Here is a 23086-nt window from a genome sequence, read left to right as displayed (position 1 = left end):
CAATTCTAGCAGGGAATAAAAAATAAAATTCTGTGACTAATTATAAAATCCCCTTGCTATCTGGAAAGATGCCCTGCACACAAAAAAATAGCTCAATGCTATGAGGTAAAACTTCATATTGAATCTCTGTAGACTCAAGTAGCTGTAAATGTTAATTAAAAATAAAAGATTGTTCTAAGTCACACAAATCCACTTAGCAGAGTTTAGCTATTTCCTGCTGTGGAAAAGGCTAAGGACGATGCTGTGATAGACACTGTAGCATCCCAACATTTTAGCTTTGCATGGAGATGTTTATTCAGCTTGAGAAAGGCTGACCAGTATAAAAGTCCTTTCCATAATCACCCCAAAGATACCAATATTCTGAAGAAGAGTTTGATGATAATCGAGATAAAATTGTGCAGTAATTAGTATTTACCAACAGTCTGAACAAGGCAGCAACAAAAGCTAAGCCACTTCTAAAAAGCCTTCTCAAAGAGGTAAAAAGTGCAGAAAGGCTTGAGAGAGAAATGTAAAAATGAGAAAGACCACGTCAGACAGGTAAGTAGGGAATATACTGTACAGACCCAAAGGAAAAGGACAAATAACTCCAGTGGGATGTACAATATAGTGGGCTCACTGATATTGCAGATTTGGGGATTTTCTTCAATACATTGAAAGGTATTCAGGATAGGTGGCCTGAAAAATCTTGAATTTATGTTACTTTTGAAAGTGCAGAGGATTTGGCAGATGTCAGCTTACCTGGGTACCTGGGGCAGGTACGAGTCACAGAACAAACCCAACAATTTCTGTCTCTTTTGCGAGTGGTGATCCAAAGAGGACTGTACAGCAATATTATCACTTAGGGCTTGGGATTGTTTCACACACTCTTCACTGAGCCAGCAGCTAGCTTCCAGCTGCTCCAGGTTTTGCTTGGCTTCCAACAGCTTCTGCTTCTTGACTATCCTTTCCAGCCGGAACTTGACCTTCTTCCGCCTTATGTTTCTTTCAGCCTTTTTTAAGGAGTACCTTTGCAAGAGCTCCAGCTGCACCAGTCTCTTCTTGTTCTGCTGCAGCAGGGAAAGGCAGGTTTCCAGCCCAGTTGTGCTCTGTACCTCAGCCTCTGCACACAGCACTGGCTCTGTTTGCACTGCAAACTCCCTCTGCTGCTGCTGAAGAGCAGCCAGACGTTTATTCTCATTTATAAGCCACTGCTGGTCTGTAAACAAAACAATGATTGAGAGAAAGTAAAAATCATAGGAAAACCATTACTTGTTACTATCTGGTTTCTTAATTTAATCAGCCTTTAGAGGTCATTTGAGAACAGAATTTCTATGCATGTAGAGACTCAACAAACTATTTAAAGAAAAATGTACTGTTGCTCTACTTCATTGATAACTAAAAGCCTCTTCATTGGGTTAAGGACTCAGGTAGCAACTCCAGAATATAAGCTTGTAATCATAAAATTAAAGAATCATTAAATGGCTTGGGCTGGAAGGGACCTTTAAGATGAACTGGTTAAACGTGCACCAAATAAAACAAATACTGTCATGGCAAAGATGCAGGTGAAGCCAACACAACCTTTAGCTATTACGACAAACAGTTCAAAAAACACAAGCTCATACCACCAGTCAATGTGTATTTTTCACAGAATTACCACTCTACTCCGCAAAAAGAATGAGATTCTCTGCTTCTGTTAATGACCCCTACAGTTCATAAATGCCAAATATGTTCACACAACAAGTGATTAACCTAATTTGATAACAAAATATGGTACCTCTGCTTACACACTAAGTCTTCTCTAAATATTCAGAGCCTGATCTTTGCAGTCAGTGAGGATGCAGTAGATAACAGAACCAGGCTGATTTGTTTTAAACCCTAGATGCAAGAATACTTTTATTCCATGCAAGAGATGGATGTGCCTAGAGGTTTTTCAGAGCACACCAGCTTCAGTCTGAGCTATGATGAACTGTAACAAAAGAAGACATTATTGAGATCACCATGACCAGGTTGTATGTGATGGCTTGAACCTGTTCTCTTAATGAAGCAGATCCTTTAAGCTGCCATAAAAATATACATATTCAGTGCTCAAAGCAAACAAAAAAAAATCTCCATTGCTGAACAAGCAACATAAAAATTTCAGGCCAGGTTCCTTTACAAGTGGAGCACTCTCAAAGAACCAAAGTTTCCCAAAGCACTGCTCTCTTACTGGCAGCAATTTTTTTTGGCTGAGCTTACTTTCAATGTGCAGTCCTTTTACTAAATAAGCAATGTTTCATTGCTTATTCAGAGATGTTGGAATTAAGAGGTATTTAAGTTTGATGTGATGAATGAGGGCTTCCTGCAGCTCTGCACAGCTGAGCTGCAAGAGAGGAATTTGGGGCTCTGGAATTTTCCCTAGTTCAAGAGACCATTAGTGCAGAGACATTGTAGGTATCACTTGCTTGATGAATACTGATCTTGTTAAACACACTTCATTAGTGATCCCCACCACAATAAGTCTCCTGTCCGGCTTATATTGGCAGCTCTGCAAAAAGCACATGCACAGAGGTAGGAATTCTAACTCTATGGTAACTTCGTAGATAAAAGGGAAGCATTTTGGTCATTATGTTAGTTAATTTTTCTTAATAACATTTTTAGTTTTGACATACAAAGCTTTTTTTCTCAGCTTTGTTTCCGGGCGTGTTCTCTTTAGCATGATTTTAGCAAGCAGAATATTTGGCAGATCAGTTTCCCTGCAAGAGAGCTGCAAGCTTAAGATGCTAATTAATCTCTGCTCAAAAACTTGCCTCTGTCAGGAGCTCAGCCACAGCGGGCACAGAAAAGGTGAAGAACTTTGGTGGATTGCCAAGTAAAGAATTGTATTTGGCTGGCAAAAACTACCTGCCTGGCTAAGATCTGCATGAACACAGTGAAAACAGCAGAACTAGAGGGAGGCAGAGAACAAGTCTACAGAGCCACAAAATAAAGATATTTTGGGGAAACTCTCCGGATTTTCTGTACTATCTACATATTCTTCTGCTATATCCCATTAAAACAATTTCCTTTTAATCTCTTCACTGTGGCTGGCAAAATTAAAACTTAGCTGGCTGCATAAGTTTTGGTCTGAGACCTTGCCAAAAATTCACAGAAGTTTTCTTCTTCCAGGCTCAAACAGCAGATTTTTCCAGGTGGGAATGACACCTTTGTATAGGCACCCTTTGCTTATCAAGAAACCTAGATGAAGTAGATTAGAAGACAAGCTAGAGAACATCAGAACCACGGCTGTAGGGAGGCAGGATTGGGATCAGGCTGAGAGAGGAGGCTCAGAGCCACAGGGGAGTAGCTGGTGCTGTCCCTCCCAGCAGTGCTAATGACCTGCAGTGCTAATTAAACAGTGCTGCTGGAGCACTGTGAAGGAGGCCCTATAGCTCTGTTAATCAAAGCTCAGCAACTGTTCTCAAGGGAAAGGCAATTGGAGGAGAAATCCAGTAATTAGCCATAATAAAAGTTCCACTCATTAAAAAAAGCATCACTAGCACAAAAAATATTGAGCATGAAAGTATGCAGTAATGGAAGGGAGTTGAAGCAGGGGAAGAGGCAGGTACTCACTTTCTTGGATTTGCTGGTTGATGAGTGCTTGGTCATTTTCTAGTTCCCGCTCTGCTTTGATCTGTCCTCTCAGAATCTGCTGCTTTAAATCCTCAACATAGAGCTGCTGTCGTTGAATTTGTTTTCTGTGGAAAGCTTCCTGGTCTCTCAGTTTCTGCTTGTACTCTTCATGCACAGCATCTATTTCTCTGCTGTTAGAAATGTTGTCAGTGAATTTAAACCAGAAAAAAATATTATTTGTAATAAAACCAATCATCTTACTAAAGAAAGACAGACAACATTCAAGGCGTTGTTTAGTTCAATAAGGGTGCATTATGACAAAAACTCATAGTTGTGTATCTGCAAGTCACAGCAGGCTGTGTAAGTGTCAAAAATGCCAGAAAACATGAAAGCTCGGCAGTGAAGCAGGTAATTCCATTGCCAGAAAGATAACAGCAAAAAGAATTTTTAAAAGTATTGTCATTTTTTATTCTGCTGTATTCTTCCATAGATGAAACTGGGGAGGGGGTTATTTTCAAATGATAAAATTTTATTACCACTATATAAGATACTTGTCATCTAAGTACTTCAACGCGCTTTACAGAAATGACCAATATTCTTTGTTTTCAGACCAAAAACTCCAACCTAGAAATATTTACAGGCATTGTCAAGATTACACCCACAGTCTCTGGCAGTGCCAACAAAAGACCTTGATCACCCAAATCTCTGTTGGATGCAAGAACTATATCAGGTTACTGCTTCTATATTTGGAGCAGAATTGGGATCAGAAAAGTGAATAGCCTGTGAAAAACTGCTTTATAATCTTCTCTAAGATGTCTTGCTTCTGACTGTGTGCCAAAATTTTACACACACGGAACAACAATCAAAAGTATCTCAGAAGTATCAGAACAACAACAGAACAACAATCAGAAGTATCTCTTCTTATCATGAGGATTATAATACTCAAGATATCTTAGCCCTCTGAAAGGAATATATATTCTGCTTCTCCACATGCTACCATCAAGAAATTATTAACATTCAAGTTAGATTATATCTAAAGGTGGTATATGATCTTTGCCTGCTAAACACTGCATTAGTATATATAAACTCAGAAAATTAAACCTTTGAGTCTTGAAAAAATGTTTTAATTACATTTTAATAAAAAATTAAATAATGTATTCATTATACTTCTAAAGCAATAAAAGACACCAAAATTCTAAAGAGTCCCTAAAGGTTAAAAAACCTCAAAAAATATAATTTCAAAGGATATCTTTGGAAATATCCAGTAGTTTGTAAAACCACTACCAATACAAGGTCATCTGTATGAAAAGAGTGTTTGACCTTTGCTACACAGGAATAATTTAACATCTCAATTTAGAACTGTAAGCATATGTTCAAAGCAACCATTTCTACAGCAAAAACTTGATTTCTGTGTGATTGTTTAGCAGAAAGAACAGATGAAATAATTGAGCAGTGAAAATCTACAAATCTCCTGGAGTACCTTTACATGGTACACGCACTGCACTTCATAAGAAGTAGTAGGAAGGTCTCAGTACAAAAAAGCTTTAAGATTTTCAATAATTTATAATATTACTATGAATCTTGCTCACAAGAGAAAAACAGAATTCTGTTTTAATGTTTATGTAAATGTAATGCTGAGAGTAACTGAGAGAGAATATCTTCTGTTCAGTCATCTGTCATGGTGCAAACAGCACAAACTTTGCTACTACCATCTGCTAAGTGGTTTGTGTCTATTTGTCATCCACACAAACAAATTGTAAGAATATGCAGGTCCAAGATCTCTTTGTCCTTGGCTCGTCTCCAAAGATGCCAGTACCCTGTGATTTATAATTTTTTTGCTCTCAGATAAACTTTAATTGATCCCCAGGAAATAGAAGTGGGATGCCTCATTTCCCCTTCAGCTGAAGAAGGCTTGAATTGACACCTCCCTGCAGCACCAAAACGCTCCTATGGCGATTACAAACCTCCAGTGTTCAGGTGTTTGTAACACCACCAGCCATGGGGGGACAAACTCAGAGGTTAAAGAGAGACTGGTTCACTAAAGAAGAACCACTTTCCAAACACAGTATTGAATCTGAAGTTTCTTGTTAGGCAAAGCTCCCAAGGTTTCAGTGGTAACTCTCAGGAAGGCTTGCCCTAAGCACAGCTTTGAGGTTGCCTTCCATATTTTCTAATGGAGCAACCATGTAACCTGGAGGTTAAAGTACTGATCTGGGACAAAACACTTCTGATTTTGGAGCAGTTATCACATGACCTTGGGCAAGTTGTTTAGTTTGAGACACCATGAAAGAAGCAAAGTAGATTAATCCAAGAGAAGTGATGGGGATCCATTAGCATTATCAAACATCAGAAAATCAAATATCAGAAGAGCTGGTTTCTATTAATTTATCTTTTTTAGCATCATTCTGCATGAATCTGAGGAACTGGAGTAACTCATTGCCAGCAGGCTGAAAAGAAGCATGATACTAAAACAGTAGTGAAAGAATTTTTGTTCTGCAACTGTTTACTAAAACTAGATAAAATTCCTCTGATAAAATGTCTCTCATTCTTCCTCACCATAACTTTTAGCTCTCAGTCAATCTTCCCATAAAATTGACTTATTAGATTTCAAACTGCTTACAAACTGAAACCCAGAACATTCAAGTAAATGATACAACTCAGAGCTGTGTTTCAATCGAAAGACCTAACAATGCCCACAGGGGTGGTTAGGTAACATCTGCTTACAGTTGTGAGAGGGTCACAAGCTTTTCCCGTACTTCCCAACCTTGCTGAAACCACACCCCACCCCCACATCATAAAGGAACAGAGAATTAGCAATACAAACAATGCACGTGGCAGAGAGCTGTTTGCTCTCAGCAGCACTAGCATATTCCCTCACGTGTGTAGTAATGGCTTTTTGCTGAACCAACATGAAATTGTGAGATCCTTTCCAACAGCCCTGTGTGTTTGCACTCAGAGCAGAACATGAGGCAGGCCAAACTGATGGTATTAATCACAGCTCCATATTGTGACTACACCCCAGAAAGGCAGAGTCCAGAGGAACAGACATAGTCCACTTTAACCCTTGGAAAAACTAACACAGCACAGCAACCACTGCAGCATTCCTTCTGCTTTTGTTCAGGTGATGTAGCTAGTTGGTACAACTCTCCCTCTGTAACTTTAAAGTCCCTGTAACAAAATACTGTTGTTCCAGGTACATATACAAGTTGCAGTTCTGCTGTTATTTCAGTGTCTCTGCTTCATTTCCTAATTTCTAGCAGTACAAAGCAAAAATCAGGCAGAGCAGTAAAGCAAGGTCTGAATACAGAGACTGAACATTGAACAGCTTTTTATGAAGCTGCTTCTTACAGACAGCTTTCTGGAGTGGAACAAAAAGATAATGAAAATCCATGCAGAGCCACTTACATAATACACAAATGCAAGAGGATGTTTTCCCTCTGGCTGTGAAATACTGGCTGTGAGAGCAGAATTACTGGCTAGTTTGGGATACAGATCTGTCTCTCACAGAAACTGCTGAAACCAAGAACCTGAAATCAGAATGCTCCCTTTCTACCTTTGAACATGCTATGTCATGTTAGCACACTTCTGGATTGTGGAAATAACATGATAAACTAAACTAAAAAATGACATGACAATGGCCCAGAAAGAAAATCACAGATTCACACACACTTCATAGCTAAATAATCTAATTAGTAATTCAAAGAACAGTCAGTTTGTGTCATATAGGTTGGAATGACTAAACTAAACCAAGTATTAATCCAGTTAACATAGGAATTTAGCTAGATTTTGTAATAAGTAGGAGAGATCACTAATTTTTTTATATAAAACATCTTAAATCATATATACTGTAAATTTAGATAGGAAACACTGGAATGCTATGAGATACAGGAAAAAAGCCCAGCATGCTGTTGCTCATGTGCCTGCTTTTCCACACAAGCAATCTGCACTCAGTACAATTCTAGCAGGAATTAAAATAGCCTCAGGAGAAACATAAGAGAAACAGCTTCATTTCTGTAGATATCAAGACATACATGAAGTCTTGGTTTCAGAGGACCAGCATACTCTAGCATACAGCATACTAAAAAAAGCAATTCTGCAGAGAATTTCATAAAAGCATGCAGATTTCTGGGTGTATCAAATGCAGCAAGAAGTGTCAACTGTTACCCCCTCCTCCAAGTAAACCATTAAAAGCTGCAAGTAAAATGACAACAAAAAGACATCCAACCCTAAACTAAAGATAATCACAAATTACTGAGAAAACATTAATATGATACCGATTCTGCTGCGTTGCTTTTCCATCTCATTTTTCTCTCCAAAGTTTGCACGATGCATGCTAAACGAACCCTCTGTTAATCCACATATTTTTCCAGCCGGTTTTGTTGTGAGCTCTCTGGGATGCTATTGTGCAATTCTCCTCCCCTCTTCCCCAAACACTTCTGCTGCTGATGCAGAGGCTGGCGGCTGCTACAGCATAATGCAGCTTCCAGTAACTATGGCAGCAATAGCTCTGAATACCTGCTGCAACAAAATCCTAAGGCTCAAATAGAGAAACTACAGTGAAAAATAATTACTTGTGGTAAAAGCTGAAATTTACCAGTTTTCTGAAAGAAAACATCAGTCAAGTTAGCATCCCCATCTTTTCGACTGCCTAGGGTTCAAGTCCTATTTGCCTTTTACAAATTATTTTTCCTAAGGGAAAAGGAGTTAAAAATAAAGCAGAAAAAAAGATGTAGGCAAAGCATTTTGTGCCCTTGCAAACCCCACACTGAGAGCAGTCACAAGTTAGAGCTACAAGCCTATCCACTAATGCACATCTCCACCACTGCTCCCACCTTCTCCAGCTCTATCCTCCCCCTCATGCTGTGTCCAATCCGCGGCCCTTCCCGCAGGGGCTCAGAGCAGCAGCAGCAGCAGCAGCAGGCACCAAGCACAGGCACAGGATCTACATCTGCTGCTGCCTCACACAGGGGCCAAACCTCTCCCTCCTGTTCCCTAAAGCAAAGGGAAGAGCAACAAAGGAGATACAAAGACCTTGTGTTGTCATCTCCTTCAGCCTCCCGAAGGAATGCCACTCAGAGAATTCAACCCAAAATTTGGGGAGTGGTGGGCAGGAGATGGGAGCCAGAAATCAGTCAAAATGGCCAGCAGAGTCAGAAACCTTTAGAAACAAGGGATCTTTGGAAACCTACACACATAGTAATCCCCTTCACAGAAGTTACCATCAAATGAGTATCATTTAGATTTCTGATTAACTGGTTTGCTTAGAGAATAATCACACTGTTCTGTTTAATATGTGGGTTTTTTTAGCCTTTCTATGCAAAACCTCTTTTTCTTTGCCAAAGCCCCCAAAATAAAAGTAAAGCAATGACTTATTTAAGGCACCCCTTTAAATATATCTCTAAACCAGATCTCTTTTTGGCCAAGAGTCACAGGCACAAGACACAGCACATTCTCCAATAAAGGCCAATGTTGCCTCTTTAAACTCTAGTTCAGCTAACTTCACATTGTCAGTTATATATCGAATTACCCTGCTAATCCCTTTCACACAATTCTGCTGTAAATCATAGAATTGCTGTAACTGACACAGTACATTTCTCTGTGAAACAGAATATTTGAGCTATCTTTTAAGAGATGAAAAAGTTTTCTTTAACCTTTTTGGTTTTTTGGTAGACCATTTTGAAATTTTCAAATGAAAGCTATTAGTGAGAACTCAGAATATTTTACAGATAGTAGTTGGATAAGTTAACTATGCCGCATTAGAATAATAAATATGTTTGTTATGTTGTATCAAACTCCTCCCCCCCCCAGTTTAACAAGGTTGGTATTTTCAAGGAAAGAAAGTTTAAGCATGTTCCAAGTACCTAAATAATTCAGTGTGCTATACCACTGAACTCTAATGGAAAAACTCCTATGGGTTTTTTTCTGAAACCAGCAAGACAATAAAATCAGAGTTTTTCTTTGTATGCTGTATGGCATTAAAGCAATGGCAGGAGAAAGACCTTTATTATCTACTTATTTGTGGTGATGCTGTAATATGACTGATGCCATTCACAAGCTTTCTGTGTTTGTTGGCTGACAGCAAACATCAGAAATTTGCAGTGCTGGGGCTATTATGAGTCGAGTGTATGAAAAAGCAACCAAATTAGAGTATAATGATATAATGACTCACAATGCCTGAAATTTTAATATTTGTGTGCAGTGGTAGAAAATAGTTTTTCCTCTCATTCCTCAAAATATTTAATGTACAATTAAAGGTTGAACTGGTAACTCATAAAAGGCAGATGAGAAAAATGTCACCCTACTGACAGCATGGGAGATAAGACTCCTATCATTAATAATCATTACTGTAATACATATATTGACATGATCTGAAATAAAAAATCCAGAAGAAAGCAAAGTACCATCAGGTCCTGATGAAAAAGGTACTTAAACCCATGGAAACTCAACAATTTCTGAATTACTTCTGTTTGCAGCTGCTGTGCTCCTTTGCATGAGTGAATCACATTCTATGCCAGGAATTATTTCTCTTTTTTTACTTTTCCCTAAAGCGATTTTATTCTCACCAGAAAAGAACCCAGTTTATCCAAGCAATTTTCAAAATACTAATGAGTATTCCCAGTACCTACTATTGGCACAAAATCTAATACATTTAGGATTCTTATATGCTGGAAATTGGTGGCAACTTCAGAGTAAGCCTCACTCTATTAATGGTTTTTAAATGCATTCTACACATGCAACAAAGATGCACACCATTTGCACAAGATCTCACATGAATAAAGAACATGGCTGCAGAGCCTTGCCTGTAATTCAGCTTCATGTACAGATTCTTGTTCCAATATGATAAAATAGTTTGAATTAAACCTTAAAGTGTTAGCTTCCATCCCGTCTGGGGGAAATCAGTGTAGCACAGGAGAAAGGTAAAGCTAAAGGTGCCAAAAATTTCAGCATGATTTAGACACATTAGTAGTCTTACCTTGGTTCAAGAGAACATTTGTTTTCTTCACAGTTTCTACATTTTTGACTGCAAAAATTAAAATAGAAAATCATAAATATTTGGGGAAAAAAGGCAAGAAAACTTCACTGAAGCCTATTACACACAATGTTACTGTCATTTTCAGTAGAGGAAGATGCAGATTTCTAGCAGCTGGGAGAGCACCAAGAACTTTCAAGTGAGAATGGGACAGAGAACAAGACACACACAGAGCTTTACCTGGTCTTCTACTTTCCTCTAAGCATCCCTTACTGACAGAGACAAGACCCTGCATTAGGGGGACTTCTCTACTGGTGATCAAATACACACTCCCTGTAGTCCACTTAGTCCTGTATTATGGTTTGCAAAGTACCTCACACACACCTTTTAGTACCTGACATTTATTCTTATATCAATCTTAGGCTAGATGTTTTAACCATAACCCCGTCCATAAGCAAAACTTCTTGTCTGTATAGAAACACAGGCTCACAGGTTCCTGCAAAACAAGGCTGAGTAGATCAATTCAGTTTACCTATGCCAAATAACTATTCAAAAGGACAGTAGGAACACTGGATTACTTAAGGTGAAAAATCAGCTATTATAGGACATAGTTTACAGATCAGTCCTATAAGAGATGGACATTGATAAAACCTAAGAAAATCAATACCATAATATTTTTCATCTTTACTGAAGTAACCATCTGAAATCCTCTAGGTAAGCATGAGGGTAACTTTAAGAAATGTCATATGCTTGTAATATCCTGTTCAAGGGATTGAAAAATTGCTTGACACAAACAAGTCTTCTATCTGAACATGGTTGGGGAAAAAAAATCAATCAGAAATGTTCTGTAGTTTTGTCAGGCTAAAAAGGGAAAACCAAGGATAAATTTGTGATAAACTTTTCATAATGCTTCTGGATTTCTTCAGTTTTTTCTAGATTCATCAAAAAAACTTGTGACAAGAGCTCCACAACTAATGTTTTTAGCAACATAAAGAGCACCTTGGTGTGTACATTTGAAGGATCATTAAACAAACCATTAATTTTGAAATTATTTCTAATTTTTCCTAAGAAAAGAATAGCAATGATGTGTAAAATGTTCTTCAGTAAAGAAACAAAATTAAGTAGTGCTTTGTATAGGCAGGTATCACTGCAGCAAATGAAAAGCAAATGCAGACATTAGATACCTTAAAGAGAACATATAAAAACACACTATCTAAGGTGGAAAGCAGGCCACTTGATTAGAAGAATGAAGAATATTTAAAACAGAGATAACATTTTATGCTCATAAAAATGAGATTAAATACTTCCTCTAGAAAGAGATAAAAGATTCCCAGTATGTTACCACACCAAAACCACTCTAGCAAGAAGCAGAACCACCAGCAGATATGAATGAGAAGATGGCTGTTTCTTGCCTTTAACAGGTTAATTGAATGGGCTAGGCTGAGAGGAATTAAAAAAGAAAAAGACCCCAGTTATATTTAATTTAGTAATATTCTATTTTCAGTGTTATGAACTGAAACACAAAACATAATTCATTTTCCCGATATGTATTAATCACTGTCTTCATCACACCAATTCTTTCCATTTCATAAAGTCTCTTCTACAAAAGCATACACTAAACACTGAGGATGAGCAGCTCTTCAACACTTTGAAAGCAATATATGCCTTATTTACTGCTCAGTTAAAAAAAAACAAGCAAGGAATAGCATTGGCTTTCTGAGATAAAGGGCTCAATGAGGACTTGAACTAAAGGGAACTTATGAACAAACCTTCTGATTTCCTCAACAAATAAACAGTGAAAGTCAATAGGTAATAATTGCCTTGGCTAAATCATATCCTGAAAAGGCCATTCTGTGCACTGAAGTAATAATATTGTAAAAATTATAGATTAGCTGTAAAGCAGATGTCCAAGTGAACTAAATTAAGGCTGACAGTCTCATCTGAGGTACTTTCTTAATTGAGCATCAATAAATGATTTTGCAGGTTTGTTGCTTGTATACCTTAATGCTCTATATTAGTTGGCTGGCCAATGTATTTTCTCTGACAATTCTGTTTGACTACTTACTTAAAAACGTGGTAGGACTTACTCTGTATACAGCTTTCTTTTGTCTGAACCAAGTCCCTTATTTCAGACATCATCCCAAAAGAGAAATTGCTTGTTCAGTTGCTTTTTTCTCAGTTTTAAACTTACTTGTAGATAGAAGAAAGGATATAGTGTGGAGAATTGATGCAACTTCCATCCAAATTGAGCCAGTCCAAAGCTCCATAACTCATAGTGGGTGGGGTTTCATTAATCTACGGAAAGCACACCACATAGGACAGGAATTAAAAAAAAAAATCACAGCAACCCAGGAAGTTCCAAGGTATCATTAGTACTGTCATTGTTAACTATTGTGTACAAGGCTGCGTAGTACCTCCCATGTGAGTTTATAATCTCACACTTCTGCTTAGTCTTCGATAATTAGCAAAATTGCTAAGTGTTTGTTACTGAGCACATCTCTTTTTGCAGCTCTATTTGAATGTGCAGCATGTTTCATTAATCAAGAAATTAAGAATGAAAACAAACAGAAGTTAAGCTCCTTATCTCGAAGTGAGTACAGAAGGATGGGAGAGTGGAAAGTAGAAAATATTAATAAATGAAAATACATTTAAAAAGGTAGACTCTTGCCAATAGCAGTTGATAATATGGTTAATTCCTAAATGAGAAAACTTATATTTTTTAAGTTAGGTTTTTGGTTACATTTGTCAGTCATTTTAAGAATTACCTCATTTCTTAAACATTATTGAACTAGCAAACCAAATAATAACTTACAGTAATTTTTTTCCTGAGTTTAACATACCAAGAAATATTTTGTCTATTCCTGATGTATGTAACAATTAACTGCTTCCAGAGTCAACAACACTTAAATACTTAATGCCATAAATTTTCCATTTCTTCTAGTATACTTCATTCAAGACAGTGAAATGACAAAGAAGGAAGATAACTCAGAAAATTATCAAATGTGGAAAGATTCTTAACTGGTCTTTTCACTGCAGCATTCTGCCTTTTTGTTTCAATCCTACTGTAGTCATGACTAGAAATAGGAAACACTAAATTATTCAAAGGATCAGCATCATCTTTTGCTAAGCACATCTGAAGGAAGTGCTGGTGTCCTCCCACAAGAGGTTTAGTGTCATTACAGGCCATTAGATGGAGGAAATGAAGCAAGTGAATATGATGATGAGATGAAATATTATCTTTATCAGGCTGGCTTTTAAGAAGAAAAAAATAGGAAAAAAAGAGAAAAAATATAGTAGAGAAAAACAGTTTTAGAACTTACTGATCTTCTTAGTCTTAAGATAGCAGCTTCTGCTGGGTGATTGAATCTAAACTTATGAGATTTGCCAAGGACAACAAGGGCCCCTGTGAAAACAAAATAATTAGACATTTACAGAGACATAATTCATCAAACTACTATAGAATAGTAGGTTAAAAAAAAATCTGACCAAGTGCTTTCTGTAAATCACAGTACAGAGAACTATTTTTAAAATTTGTCACTATGGAATGGCAGAGTTATCAATCTGTAAGGACAGCACCCAAGCAAACTAATCTTGGAGATCTCTGCAGAGTAAACATAACTGTAAATTCCCCTTTCATATTAAAAGCCAGCATGTCTTCATGCCAAACCCATAACCAACCCACTGCTGAAAACTTGTTTTTACACTATATCTTTAAGAGCATTGCAAGTTCCCAGGAGCTGGACTGTTACTTTAAGAAACCTGAAAGTGTGGAAGCCTGATCCATTTAATCTGAATTCATTCATCATAGCCTATGACTTAGTTGCTACCAGCTTCCACCTAAATACACTGTGAAAAAGCTGAAGGTTGTTTCAACCATATTATATAATTGCCAAAAAACCCTTTCAGTGGCCAGCTGGCTTAGAGTCAGTCTCCACTATTTTCCACAATAAAATCTCTGACTACATGTCTTCCCTTTTCAGAAACCTACATACCACTGTTGCCAAAAGGAGGCAGAATATTGTCACCAATGTTTTAATTTTACTTCTATGGGGTACCTAACTTATTTAGCCATGCATCAAAACTTGTGGTGCTGGCAGCAGACTGAGAGACATCTTTCTTTGATCTGCTCAAGATCCATAAATTCTAGATCTAAACTGCAGTGATAAGGTGACCATTATGCAGGGTTCATTTTTCCCAGAAAGCACAAATCTTGCCTTGTGACAGACGGCAGGACCCAGCCACCTCACAGCCATTGACGGAGCAGCGCGCGCCGGGGCCCGGCCGCAGGGTCACGATGCCGCCGTGGTTCTCGATCAAACAGTGATTCCTTTCAATCCACTGCCCCTGCAAAACTGCAACACAGACATCATCTCACCTGGGGAAGGGCTTGGGATGGCCCTGCTGTCCTCAGACTACCACAAACTGTTTGACACTATGCATACTACACACCCCAGACAAACATATCATGTGCACAACAAGGAGATTAAATACTGCTAGTAAATACCAAATCACAGAAAAAACTTACTATTGAAACTCACTATTGAAACTAGCGAGATTGTTTCTTTATTTCTGGTACTGGAAAACTACACATCACTTTCTGGTCTGCGAGCTGATGTGCAAATTCTTCTGTTATGTTGAATTTTCTTAATGCCATTTTGGCATTTGTTGTTTATAATTTACTAATCTTTTGGCAGAAAATAATCAAACATAACCAAACTTAGCAGAACTTAACCAAAGCTGGGATCCCGCAAATTTTACAATTTCAGTAGAAAGTTTCAGTTCTCTATCACAGTATCTAGCTCCTGAGATTGACTGAGAAAATTAAAAGCAGAAATTAAATTAAGACATATTCTAAATAATTTGCACTTTATCTAAACTATTCTGTGCAAGTAGCGTTGAAAAGCATTTTCAATGTCTCATGATCACTTGTGCCCCTAGTTTAGGACAGAACATCTGAGAATTTGGATGTAAGATGTAGATAATTTTAAACTCTAGTGTAGCATTTCACAAGTGGGAAGAAAATTCTGAAGAGATCTCAATTTGGTCAAATCCAGTGACTTTTTGGCCTCTTAAACAAAAAATAATCACATATTTTAGCAAACATTAATAATGAGTCTCTTCTACTTAACTTCTTCAATGAAGAAAGTTGACGAAAAGAAACACTACCTTAGCTGTTACACATGACAAATGTACACCTCTTGGTCTGACCTGAGCATGTGACAAAGTTGCAATATCATTCTCTTACCAATGTCTTGATCTTGGTCTGAGTCACTTCTTCCGATTTTGGTTGTTCCTTCCTAAAGCAAGAAAAGAACTAATTTAAAAGTTGGTTACAGGAAAAAAATAGTAGATATACTACTTAAAAAAAGCTTTGGTACATCATTTTAGCAAACATTTAAAATAAATTGCCTCTGAATGACTGCACTGTTAGAAGTGAATACTGTGTACTGGTAATATTTCAGCCCACTGTTTCCCCCTTAGCATTGCAATTACTCTTCATCCTGCAGCTAAGTCAGCTTCTATGACTCCAGCAGATAAAGTAACCCTCAGTGGATGATTGGACTGTGCTTGAGACAAGTATTTTGGATATGAATATGTATCCTGATGCTTTGCACTTTCACAGTGAGACTTGGTGTTTACAAATATGAGATTATTATTTTAATAAATATCCATGCAGAAAGAAAGAAGCTGCAAAATGATGATTCAATTAACCAGGCTTTTCAAATTTAAAAGTAACAGAATTCCTAATTTGTAAGGGCACTTTTTCATAGATTATGAGCTCTTCAATCTAACTACTAAAGAAGAAATTTTTCTGAAATTTAAATGACATCTATGAAGTCTTCCTGGTGCTCAGGGTATATGGGAAAATTCCCAAACCTGAAGATTCAGTAACTTCAAAAAAAGAACTGCCTAGAAACCAAAGCCTCCAGAACAAGAAGATTTGAACTATATTATGGGTCAGGGATGGAAGTAAAACTGTATTTTGATGGTTGCCCGCAAATACCAATAAAAAAGAGTTTAAACAATATCCCAGGGAAAAAATGCCAAAAAAGGCAAATAATTAAATTAATTTACCATCAGTCTATTACTTTCCATTACCAGTTCTATGTTTTTCCTTAGGATAATTTCCCAATTTTTAAAGAGACACTGTATTTGGTTATGGTAAAGTGATTGGTAAATGCACTCTAAAATTACTTTCGTGGCAAGCCTTTCAGTTTTATTAAAATTAATTATGGACAGTAAACAATGTGATTTTGTATTCAAATTAGAACAAATTAAATATACTCTCTGCTCCAAGTGTATTGTAAAGCTTGAATTTAAAGATCAAGCACGCAGTAGTAATTGGAAGCCTGAAGACTGGGAAAACAGAGGCTGTGCACTACTTCAAGGTGCCCCAGTCCTGGGTAATTATGGGTAAATCACAGTAGGTTTGTGCACTGGGCAGAAGGGGAATGGTTATCAGAAGCTCCTCACAGAGCTCAGCTGTCTGAACCAACTAATAGATGCCCCAGGCATGAGCCCTGCTGAGACTTCATTTTCTGGAGAGGCTGAAGGCTGGACTGTGCCTCTGCTTTGAAGCAATTACCAAGTTACATGTCAGCTTAACGTTCAGCAGACTCAAAATATACACCTGTGTTGGCTGCAACTTCTAGAAAACTTGTGGTCCATATGGCCTTTGTCTCATGTCGCTCAATCAAGTGAATTAGCAACATGTATTTTATACAGAGAGAAGTAAACCAACTCCTAAAAGTTCTCTTTATCAATTATCTTCTTCACTATCAATTATGTTCTTCTTTGGCAATGAAATACTTATTGTAATTCCAAAAGAAACTTAGTTTCTAAGTTGCTGAACTAACTCTCTGGTAATACAATTTAATTAAGAAAAGTGTATTACAGCAGTATTGGCTCAGGAAATTCACAACAGTATCCCAGTCAGTGGAGTGATTCTGGGTAAGTTTAAATCCAACTAAAAACTACAGGTGAGACCAAGGGTACAGATATGATACAAGCAAACCAACTCAACTTGAGAAAACAAAGAAATAACCATATCCCAGGACCATGCTGATTTCATTTTTTAAATCCTATTATTGAGCTAATAATTGTAATATTTATACTCTTTCTTAATTTAATATTGAGTATTCCACCTGAAAAAGGGAAGGATGTTTCAGATGAAACAACTGCACAACCTGACCTGAGCACACCATAGTGCATCTTCACACCCCTTGAAGTGTTTTTACATTGTTACCTCTTCTGGCAGTTTCTCATCACTAGTGGTAGAATTCCTAAGGTACATTACAGAACTATAAAAAGTAAGATTGCTTTGCCCCTTCACTTCTGGAATACTCCAACTTTCAAAAAAGGCTGTGAAGTACATCTTTTACTGAAACAATAAACAAACTGCATAGTTTTAGGCTATGCAAAAAAGGTCAGCGGAATCACAGGAAAACATACATCCTTTATTAATGAAAGCCAGAAATTAAGCATAGGTACAGCATCAGTTAGTGCAATTAATGCTATGAAATATCAGGGGAGTAAAAGAGTAACACAATTTATTTTGCATGATCTGGAAAATACTGCTGTGACCTCTCTCTAGAAGTACAATGCAAATAGTTGTTATATGGTGAAGTCTTAGTTTGTAAGGAACTGCTAACACTTTACCTTCTTGCTGTTCAGATGAAGGTAACATACACCAGAGACTAAAAGATGTAAAGCACAAAGAAAAGAAAAGGCAGCATCTAGGAGCAAAGAAAGAAGGGACAAAGATGTTAGTGTGACAGAGTTATGAAGGACTTCAGAAGGTGACCCTTCAAACTATGTTATGCCATTAAAATGAATATATTTAAATTAGGTGTTACCAAAATTAGTGTGGGAAAATATTTGCTCTTTCCCCAATGGCACATAAAAGAAAAAATATTTAAGTAGTAGCAGTTGCTTTCAAAAAATATTTATTGCTAATGTAGGGTTGAGTAGTTGAATTTGTATGTTGATCAGCACTGGACAAAAATACTTCGTCCCTAATAATTACCTAGTGCAATTTCTTTGTGTTGGCATGAGAAAAATTAGTTAAGTTTCTCTTTCAACATGATAGAAGAACAACAAGATTTCCATTTTAACTATTTGCTATCATTTTTAATAGGAATAAAAAAATCCTGTGTCCTTAAACTGTTAATTACCACAAAATCTAGATAAAGATTTTTTATTAGTAGACAGATACATGATTTTTAACTGTATTTTACATCTGTTTGGCAATGAGTGCATGCCTGTAGAAGTATGCATCCAACATGCCTTTCACATTAAGCATCATCAATATTTCATTAATTTCCATTCATTTAAACAACATTAAAAATGTTGAAGTCTGGCCTAGCACTGGCCGTATCAAAAACCAAAAAACCCCTAAAACCATCTGACCCAGCCATGCACATCATATGCCATAATGTTCAGTAACATACATACAATGTCATAAAAGTTTTTTAGCAAAATACTTGCATTAAATTAGCAGCTACAGAACATAACAGTATCTATGAAGCCAGGATTTCTACATGATCTTCAAAAATAGCCGCTCCAGCAGTATCACAAGTAATTAACCTTCATGCTACATGTCTGGTATCTACCTGGCAGATCGCTCATAGGGTTAAAAGCAACATATAGTCATTGCCAAAGTGAGCTTTTGTTTCTTAAACCTTACGTCTATCTATACATATACAAATATTCCAGTCTTAAGTGTACAAATGCATAATAAAATTTGGACCAGTGTGTCTGGAATACTTTAAGCACCATCCTTTATGTTTCCACATATATGGACATATAACTGCCCTCATGGTCTGCGGACTACTTTAAATATTTTGCTTTGCTTGTAATACAATTCAGATACTTTGCACATGCATTCATAAGGAGTCAAATTATATTCATATATGAATTCTTCTCCTTCTCCATTTCCAATTATTTTCTGCTTTTCTCCTCCATTATGTCTTGTGATCAGCAACCTTCATATTCTGATAGCTGTTGTTGTAATGTCACCCACACCACTCTCCATTTCCAAAGAAAACAAATATTTTCAAATTAAAGGGTAAAATAAGACAAGTGACCATATCTCACCCTGAGATGATATAGCACCACTCCCGTGCTGAGGATATCATCATCCATGGCCATTAGATGAGGTAAATTAGAATCTATTGTTACTCCAGCTTTTTCTTTGTTGATGTCCACACTGTATTCTTCCATGATGGCTTTTCTGTCTGTCCACTTACTTGTCCAGTCTTTGGTCAATTGCTCAATCTTAAAGAATAGAAGAGAGAACTGTTTCATTACTAAGCAGGTTAATTTTTCTTTTTGATCATGCTAACAAATTATTTTGCCTGTCTTTGGGCAAAACCTAAAGTCTGCAAAACCTTTCCTGGTTAGCAGTGATCAAATCCTCTCAGTAATTTTGCTAAGTGTACAATAATTTCATTTGACTAAATTGGAGTTTTTGTTAGAAGGGAGAGACTGTGTATAATGGATTGCTGTGACATATTGAGACAGCTTTCAAACAAGAGGCAGATTGTGCGGGCTTAGTGATGCACAATGGACTGTGTCCCATTAAGGACATGAGACTTTGGTCACAAACTGGCGGAGCACACTCAACATGAATGAAGGACAGCAGTTTCCTGCATCTGCAGAGCAAAAAGGAAATGATTAAGACAAAACAGTTTTCACTGTAGTTTCACAACTACAGCAATGCTATCCCCCATGCCTAGAGAGAGAGATAGTTACAGCACCAAGGAAATGAACTCATACACACCTTCATTTCATTCTGAAGGACCAGCTCTGTCAGATTGCCATCCTTGTCATCACTCCAAGAGGGACTGGAATTTCTCTGTACAAACAACAGCCACCAAGATCTGCACGTTACTTTTCTTATTCACAGCTGGCAGGCATGTTCTTTCACTCTCCAGCATTTCAAGGAGATGAAGTCAAGAGAAGGAAAGACAAAACACATGCTGCCTTCTAGCATCTAGCCTACATCTCTCTAGCTATTGCATGCAATTTTTTGGTGCAAAGAACTGGTAGAAAAGCAATAACTGACAGATAGTTCTGTGTAAATACATTCTGAAGTGTAAGTTCTGTCTCTCCCAGCAAAACATTCTCTCCATGGCTTGGAAAACCAAGACAGTAATATTATTCCAACAGGGAAAAACACCAGGGATGTCAGCTGTATTGTGAGGGCTCACAGATGTTCACAACTCCTTTGTGGGGAGAGAGCATGCCAGAAGTGTTAAACATCAATTAATCTCTTGAAGCTTCCATACCCTTAAAAATAAAATATCCTATTTTATGGTATTTCTGGACAGGTAAACAATCCAACTCTATGAAAGACAGACAAGGAAATCCTTTTGAATCATTACATGACTACTTATAATTCAGGTTCATCAGTACAGTGACAGAAAGAGAAGAAATTATAGAAAAGCAGTTAACCTTATAATAATTACAAAATCACCCAGAGAACAGTTTGGAAAGATAAACAGGTGAGATGAAAGTAAACTACCTAAAGTAACACAAAAGTTCCAGTAGAGAAATGCTGCTACATACCAGTTCAAAGCTCATCAGCATAGTTTTCAACCTATCAATTTCTTCTCTCAGTTCTCTGATCAGTTTCACATTTGCATCCTGAAACATTGAGACACAGACTGTTGAAAAATCGGTCTTAAACTGTAGCATAAGAAATCAATGTGGTATATTGATATTCCAACAGCCAGGCAGACAGGAGAATAGGCAAACTCACAGCAGTACCCCTTGCTTCACTCTGCCAGGCCCTTGAATGTACTGCCTAGGGACAGCTGGTTCTCATCTTTGACCTATTCTCTTTTACCATAAACATTTTTCCATCTCTCTTCTGAACACAGACCTACCATAGCAGTTGTTCCCATCATGACCAGAGGGATACATCACTGCTTCTAAGGATTTACCTTCAAAATAGCTACATTACATCAGAAAGATGCTGTAACTTAAAGCTGGTATATAAAATCTGATTGGAGGAGACAAAGTCAGAGCGTCATCCAGGATGGTATTAAAAGCCTTTACATACACACATAAAGATACATACATAAAGCTGATACACAAAGAATTTCCTGTCTGCTTGGTGTCAGGCATTTATCTCACTTTCAGAGATTCAGAGATTCAGTGTTTCTGCACTGGCAGTTTCTGGAAAACAGCTTTTACAGACATTTCAGACAAACTCTTGAGTCAAGAATCAGCTTTCTCTGGGCTGCCAGGTCAATATGCAGTGAGGGGAAGAAGACTGAAGGGCTGGGGTCAAGGGTCTACCATGGGCTGTGCAAGAGAGTGATGGGTACACAAGCTGGGAGGCTGAGAGGCTGTGTGTGACAAGTGACTTACCCAGTAGTGTTTATGTGACTTTAGCCTGTCACGGAGCTGAGAACTGCTGCTGGCAAAACCAAGCACACAATTGCTGCTACTATTGATGTCTGAAAACAACTTAAAGGCACTGCTAATTAAAATGCAAATTAAATTTGGGAAACCTAGGATTAGAAGGGTTTCCTTCTGTCCAAATTTAACATAGTATTGTTAGGAAAGCAAATAGTGAAGTACAACTCTAAGATTCTATCCTTCCATCTACAATATAAAACCTTGATACACTCATGCCAAATCACAAAAGAATACTACTAAACCTGTAAAGTCAATGGAGTAAATATTAGGAAATGGCTGAAATCAAGACTATTTTGAAACCTAAATTCACTGAATATTCCTTAAATGGATGCACTATAATTCAGTCCTTAAGTTATGTAATCATGTGTAAAGGGGGTCTCATGCAGAATTTCAGGTCAAGAATGGTCAGTTACAGAACAGCAATTCTTGAGTTTCATATTTCTAGCATATGTGATTGTAGATCTGGATCAGTATGTGCTGCTTGAATTTTGCAGCAGTAAAGACAGACAGAATTATGCACTTCTCTATGAATTATTTTAATGCTGGTTCTTATGAGTATAGTATCTAAAACGTCCAATCTGTTTTAACACTATGTCTTTGATTGAGAGTTTATGTTTTTCACATTTGATAAATGTGGACTGAGTGTAAGGATGGGAAATGAGAAAAAAGCACACACTGAAAATTTGCCTTAAGCATCTGAACGTCTAGGATTGAACAAGAATGGGATAGTAGGGGCAGCAATAGAATTCAGGCCTCCAATGCAGCACCTGACTCTCTCCTTAATACTCTGCCATCTTTTACCTTGTGCAGCCTGTGAAGGACCTCTACATAAAAAAATGAATCTGTCATAAAGTCAGAGCTCATTCCTAGAACAGGCAATGAATGAAGCTCGGGTTCTCTGGCCAAAATTATTCCCATGTATTTAAGGGGTTCATTATTTTGTGTACTGAGAGGAAGACAAATTATGACTGAATAGGCTACCTTAGGCAGAACTCAAGGCCTCACCTCATTTACTCTGGGCTTGTTAATAATATTTTTGGCATTTGCAGCATATCTCAAGGTACTCATGGTCTCATTGTAGCTGGAGCTCGCAGGTGAGATAGCTAGAGAGAAAATAAATTA

General features: G+C 37.4%; 1 protein-coding gene across 1 annotated transcript in view; it reads right to left on the bottom strand.

Moving 5' to 3' along the window:
- The window catches only part of STARD9 (StAR related lipid transfer domain containing 9), a 93961-nt gene that overhangs the window by 20799 nt on the left and 50076 nt on the right, over positions 1-23086 (bottom strand). The window contains exons 13-23 of the mRNA XM_054635706.2: positions 22970-23067; positions 21107-21184; positions 20319-20393; positions 19634-19813; positions 15783-15834; positions 14752-14889; positions 13858-13940; positions 12729-12832; positions 10541-10588; positions 3568-3758; positions 739-1195 (exon numbers count right to left, since the gene is read on the bottom strand). Of these exons, the coding sequence (XP_054491681.2) occupies positions 739-1195; positions 3568-3758; positions 10541-10588; positions 12729-12832; positions 13858-13940; positions 14752-14889; positions 15783-15834; positions 19634-19813; positions 20319-20393; positions 21107-21184; positions 22970-23067 (1504 nt within the window). The remainder of the gene's footprint in view (positions 1-738; positions 1196-3567; positions 3759-10540; positions 10589-12728; positions 12833-13857; positions 13941-14751; positions 14890-15782; positions 15835-19633; positions 19814-20318; positions 20394-21106; positions 21185-22969; positions 23068-23086) is intronic.

Source organism: Agelaius phoeniceus, chromosome 6 (genome assembly GCF_051311805.1).
Source record: "Agelaius phoeniceus isolate bAgePho1 chromosome 6, bAgePho1.hap1, whole genome shotgun sequence".
Classification (NCBI taxonomy): domain Eukaryota; kingdom Metazoa; phylum Chordata; class Aves; order Passeriformes; family Icteridae; genus Agelaius; species Agelaius phoeniceus.
The sequence above is the reverse complement of the archived record's forward strand: the minus strand, read 5'-3'. Positions and strand labels throughout refer to the sequence as shown.